This window comes from Morone saxatilis, unplaced genomic scaffold (genome assembly GCF_004916995.1).
Source record: "Morone saxatilis isolate NCDOM2014 unplaced genomic scaffold, NCSU_SB_2.0 Contig24, whole genome shotgun sequence".
Taxonomy (NCBI): Eukaryota; Metazoa; Chordata; class Actinopteri; family Moronidae; genus Morone; species Morone saxatilis.
Window position 1 is genome coordinate 4,841,071 of NW_023339807.1, and position 5,844 is coordinate 4,846,914.

At 40.8% G+C, this 5,844-nt stretch overlaps 1 protein-coding gene across 1 annotated transcript in view; it reads right to left on the reverse strand.

Annotated features, from left to right (window-relative positions):
• The window catches only part of zfpm2a (zinc finger protein, FOG family member 2a), a 114,808-nt gene extending 114,010 nt beyond the window's left edge, over positions 1 to 798 (reverse strand). The window contains exon 1 of the mRNA XM_035671552.1: positions 546 to 798. Coding sequence (XP_035527445.1) covers positions 546 to 585 — 40 coding nt within the window. The 5' untranslated portion in view covers positions 586 to 798. The remainder of the gene's footprint in view (positions 1 to 545) is intronic.
• Positions 799 to 5,844: the final 5,046 nt, after the last annotated feature.

Here is a 5,844-nt window from a genome sequence, read left to right on the forward strand (position 1 = left end):
GGAAAAAATTAAGAGTGTGTGAAGGAGTTGTAGTGAGTGTGAGGCACGTGTGTTACAAATAAAAAATTTAATAGCAATGCAAAACCCAATCGGCCTTTTAAAGCAATCTCATAGTACAGAGCGTTTATTATCGGCCTATAATTTAGAATTGCTGGTGATTCTCTGGCATGTAGAGCTTTACTGTGCACCCCCAGCCAAAGTGATGCTGCCTGATACACAATTTTGGATGAAACTCGAATAGAGTCGCATCAAAAGAAACAACAAGATAACTTCATTTTGCCACAACTTGGCAGCAGCGGGGAAACTTTTCCGCCAGCAGCACCGTGGGATTTGGATTGTAAATCAGCTCTTCAAAAACACAAAATATGTGCGGAGGGAGACTGGAGCGTGTGGACCGTGACAGGCAACACATGAGTGGCGGTAGTTGAGCGCTGCTGAATCAGCTTCAGTGTGGTCACTATCATTACAATATTGTGCAAACTCTAATAAGCTCGGAGAGGCGCGGTGGAAACGGCTAGACAACATGGAGAAAAAAAAAAACTTACGTTTGATCTGCCTGGGGTTGCTCTGCTTCCTTCGGGACATGCCTGCTGTGCGGCTGGTCAGTGAATCCAGGTGTAGTACTGACAGATCGATAGGTTCTGGTTCATCCAAGCAGCCGGTTTTGGGTTTTTGTCTGATGGAAATTGAGAAAGAAAAAGAAGAAGGGGGGCACCAGTACTACTTTTTACGCACAAGTCTATATCGTTCCGTCTGTCTTTCCTTTATCTTTCTCGTCTCTCTGGCTCTGGCTTTGGCTTTCTCTCTCTCTCCCTCTCTCTCTCTCACACACACATGCACACCCTCCCTCCCTCGCTCTCTCTCTCTCTCTGTCTCTCTCTCACTCTTTCACAGCACCGTTCTCCGTGATGAGGCTGCGCTTCGCCGCGATCCGCACGGACTGACTGGGGAGGTGAAAGCGTTTCGCGCTTTTGTTTGAAGATAAGGTTTGTTCCTCCCCGGGTACCGTAGCCGCAGCTTCGTGAACTTCACTCGATCCGCAATTACTTTAACTTCCAGTTATTAATTAGCGTTTAGCGCCTGGTGTTTCTTTAGAGGGGGGGTGTAAATATAAACGGAGATGGAGACAAACTGAGCTCCTGCCGGTGATCATCATGAGGCACCACGGTCACAATATAAACAAAAATATTTACATACATTTCAGGTAAACATTTTGTTCACACCTTTTTTTCCTTAAAAGACCCTGCAGCCATCAGTTTGCTGCTGCTTTACAATGATCTGTACGAGTCATATAACTGCTTCATTTCTCCATTAGACACAAAAAGAGAGGCGTTTAGGGGAGAACCCTCCACTATTGCACCATGGGTAATTTAATACAGCATGTGGTCCCACTCGTATCTCCAGCAGATCTGAACCTATAATGGTTAAACACACCAGGATTAGCTCAGTGGCAGCTTGGCCACTCACTCCCCCATAATGCACCCTGAGAGTTGATCTGGATTGAGACGCCATGACCTTAAATGACTTGACCTCTTGTCCAAAAGAAGTAACCAAAAGTAAAACATTTTTAAACACACTCAAAATCTATTCTGAATTATTCAGTAAAAACAGCCTGGTGCAAATTCTCTCTACTCGAGCCTTATGCTTAAAAAACAACCTTTTACTGTAAAATATATTTATTTTACAATTTCCAGGGAGAGACCGTACTCTGCTTTTTATGCTTTGTTTATTTATCAATTTGATTTCAACTGTCAATCATTTTCTTTTGCCTACAATTAGTCTGCCTATGGACGAAAAAAAAATATTCAGAATATTTAAAGAGAGAGAGGAAACGAGAGCCTTCAAATCATTCAGATTTTGACTGCCATGTTCTGAATAGTTGCCCAAACTGGAAATCACTCTCTTCAATTAGCCAGTTGGACTGCCAAGGAAGACAAGCAAGTGGCCTGTGAAATTATCTTGTAACCCAATTCCACAACTTTGGAATGGAGTCTGAAACTACAGAATAATTTATGTGGCAGACGGGTCAGCAGTGGTTCACCTTGAGGAGAGCATCTGTCTTGCGAGCCTCCTTGGTTTGTCTCTTCCTGCGTTTCCCCCTCTGTCCTCTGGTGGCTAAAGTTTTTTTCCCTTTCTTCTGCACGTACAGCTTTGGTTGTGATCCAAACACAGTGATGTCATGGGACAGTGGTGCTCATAAACAGTGAATCATTTTACTATCTCAGCTTTGGCACTCTCTACACACTCACTAAGAAATGAGACAATGATGCATTCAAAACAAAGAAAAGCATTTATTAGATAAATAAATAGTGACAAGTATATGAGAATTAAAAAAAAAAAAAATTAAAGATTTCTTGGTGTGTTTTTATGCCGCACAACATTCAACATACATTCTAAACCCTCCAAAAACCCACAAATAAAATTACATTGAAACCTATCAGAAGGTTAAAAATAAAGCGATCTCAAACACATGTCTAAAATTACCATGCTAAAGATCCATAAATAGTGTTGACTGGCCATATTAGGAACCCAGCACCAAAATCAATAATGATTTGTGGTAAGAGCAACAACATAGTGAGAGAGGAGAGTCAAATTGCCAGCTGAAGATTAATTTAACGCCACTCCTAAATCCTCTGAGACTGGAGCGTGGTTCTTCTCTGCTGTTCCTGAGCCCCAGTGGCTTGTTTGAAGCCATCTTTGATTGACAGGTACAAATCTGCGAGAGGAAGAGAAAGCTTTTTTTTTCACTGCTCGGACCAGATGGTTGTGATAATTAACATGATACTGTTTCCATCGCAAGGGAAATCACTGACACAAGGTTGGTCATATTAATAGGTTAAGGTATACTGTATGCTGTGGAGATGCTGCTCAGTGCACTCACATAATCTGATTATAGGGGGAAAGGTTGATTTAATGTGCTAAATCATTTGATTAGAACTGCCAAGTCACATTTGAGGGATGCCATTCAGTGTCGGGGCAGTGGAGGTGTGCTGTCTGGTGGCTTCATCATGTTCCTTCTTAAAGGAAATATGTTTCAGAACAAATGGTGTTTGTATGGCTCATTGGTATGCCCAATAGTCTTCTGACTGGAGACACATTAGCATGTCTGTGAACTCAATGTCTCATTCAGAGCCTGAAAATATTTTGTGATAGTGACATGTTGATATTAAATAATAGATAAAGTTTTGTCTACTGATGTGATTATTTATTGACAGCGCTGTCACAAGCACTGGCTGATTTTTTTCATGTTGAAGAAGAGGATGGCGTGGATGTATAACACTTTTTATTCAGTTTTACCCACATGTTACTTTTAATTTAAAAAGGGGAATTTCTAATTGTAGAGGCATGGTACCATACATGCACAAATTCATCTGCTTGTTATAACATTATAAAGTAGTGAGGGACTGTACAAAAATTATTTGGGTGGGGAGAACACAGCTGAACCTTGTGTTTCACGTCATTACCATCTGGAGCGCATTAATATTTTCTTTGGACACTGCCCTACAAAAAAATGCACCACCCATCTAATATCTCAAAATATGACACTATTGAATTGGTACAACTCACTTTTCCTTTAATAACTAATAGTGCACACAGTATTTAAGGCCCTTTTCTGCGTGTCGTTGCCCTCTCTCTTCCCAGCCTCTCCTGTCCCTCTTTATTGTACTGGCAAAATAAAGCAGATGTTAAAAAAAGGGGGAAAAAAAGATATGATTGTTGTCCTTATATGGCAAAACACAACTGAATGAACTGTTGCACACAAAATATTCATAATTTTAATACAAATATTTATTTTTCTTTATTAAAAAAAGAATAACATAAAAACTAACTCTGGGATAAGAAAAAAAATCAAAAATCTCCCCCATAAATACCCTCCCTTCAGCAAAAAGAAAAATAAACAACCATCCCCCTTTTCTGACCCCCACTCCCTCTATTAATTTTTGTACAATCCCTAAATGACATGTGATTGCATCGTAACCAAGTTACAACATTTATCCAACAGTTAAATATTAAATGATCTACTACTGCAGTAACTTCACCAGGTGTTCCCAGTTGTTACATATACAACTGTGTTATCCCACTATTGTGTTAATTTTAATGACAATCCTAAATTGAATTATTGCCATAATAACAGCTGCAGACTTCCTCTTACACTGTTTAAGTGAGCTGCTGTGCTGACCGAGTAATATCACACAGGGTCTGGCATGACAAATTACTAGGTTGATTTCTTTAAGGGATCACACATGTCCAGTGGCGCTGGGAGTGACAGCCATCGGTTGGACAGGGACTCTATCCTTAAAGAGCAGCCTCAGCAGCTCAACTTGGACATCAGTGTTATGAGTTTGCCTGCTGTGGTGTCACCCTCTGGCTGTTGGGGATTGGTTTGTCTCCAGAGGATGTAAGGTCTCTCTACTCCGTGTGCAAGGTGGAGATGTGGGGTGCAGAGCTGGGGTGGCACATATACAACTGCTTAGGTCCTCAGTGTATATAGGTACTGTATAAGAGAGAGAGAAAAAAGAGAAACACATCCACGACCTGAAACAGAAAGTTGTTCAGTACCAAACTGAAGCTGAACAGTTTTTCTATTATTTTTGCATAATGTCCTATAATTCTTTGTGATTTTCTATTCAAGTATGTGTCCTTGAATGCCCTGAATGTAGCACTGCGTCCCAATGCTGACACCCACAGTTTAAACAAACCTGCTTTACTCACAGCAATGAAAGCATCCCTCCAAACGACACACTATTAATATGATTCATGACTTTTAATAGCTATAATGTTGAGTTGCTGTTGTCTGTCCCGGGTAAGATGCTGGTGCTGGTTGTGGCTGAATGCTCCAGCTCCCCCCTCCCCATCCATCCAGCCAGCAGCTCCAGCAGCAGTGAGCAAACAGATGTCTGAGAGAGTGCCCACTCCGCTGCCCAAGCTGCCAAAACCACCCGCGGCCCTGGAGGCCTCAGCGCCAGCTCTTTCCAGGGAGGCTTCACTCTCCGCACCACCATCCAGTACCCTTCCCTCCCCACCTCCTTTCGTTTACCAGGGAGATATATAACATGCAGGGCACTTTGAAACAAAGCACAACAAGCTGGGGAAAAAAGTCATAACGTTCAGAAAATATAAAAAATAAATCAAAATGCCACACATCCCCAAAGCATCTTAAGATTACACCAAAAACGTTAAAATCAAGGGAAGTGATGAAAATACGCAAAAGAGGGCGGGATGAACAAACTATGCTCCTCCCATTGGGAGTGTGTAAATCTGTAAATAAAGGCTTTTTGTAGAGGAGGAGGAGGAGGAGGAGGAGAGAACCACGGGGCAGTATATTCTTACTGCTAATCTCAGTGTCTTTTTATGTGGTCAAAAGCTGAGATTGTGACACCTCCAGGGGATAACCAGCAAGCCTTTTATGGATTAAAATCATAAATATCCGTACTTGTTTCAAGGAGTTAATTTCTTAAAATAATAGTGCTGCATTATTAAGTAGGGTGAAAAATGTATGTGACAGTGGAAGGTGAGGGAATGCAGCCTGTGGAATTAGTGAATGAATCAATGACTTTCTGTAGGAACCTTGAACAAAAATAACCTTTTTAAAGTCAATTCTCATATCCACAAAGAAATAAGATCCATTTTTACTATAATTTTGTGATTTTAATAATAAATGTGATATTAAAAATGTAATCAATAGTCAGATAAATGGAACTGATGACAGTTGTTTCCTGTTTTTACTGCACTTTTCACCCTGTAGGGACAAGGACGAAGGTGAAAGTGTGAACTGGATTTTAACTAAATTTATGCTTGTGAAATTATATGCATTTCTTATGTGATATCTGCGTATAGAGTAAT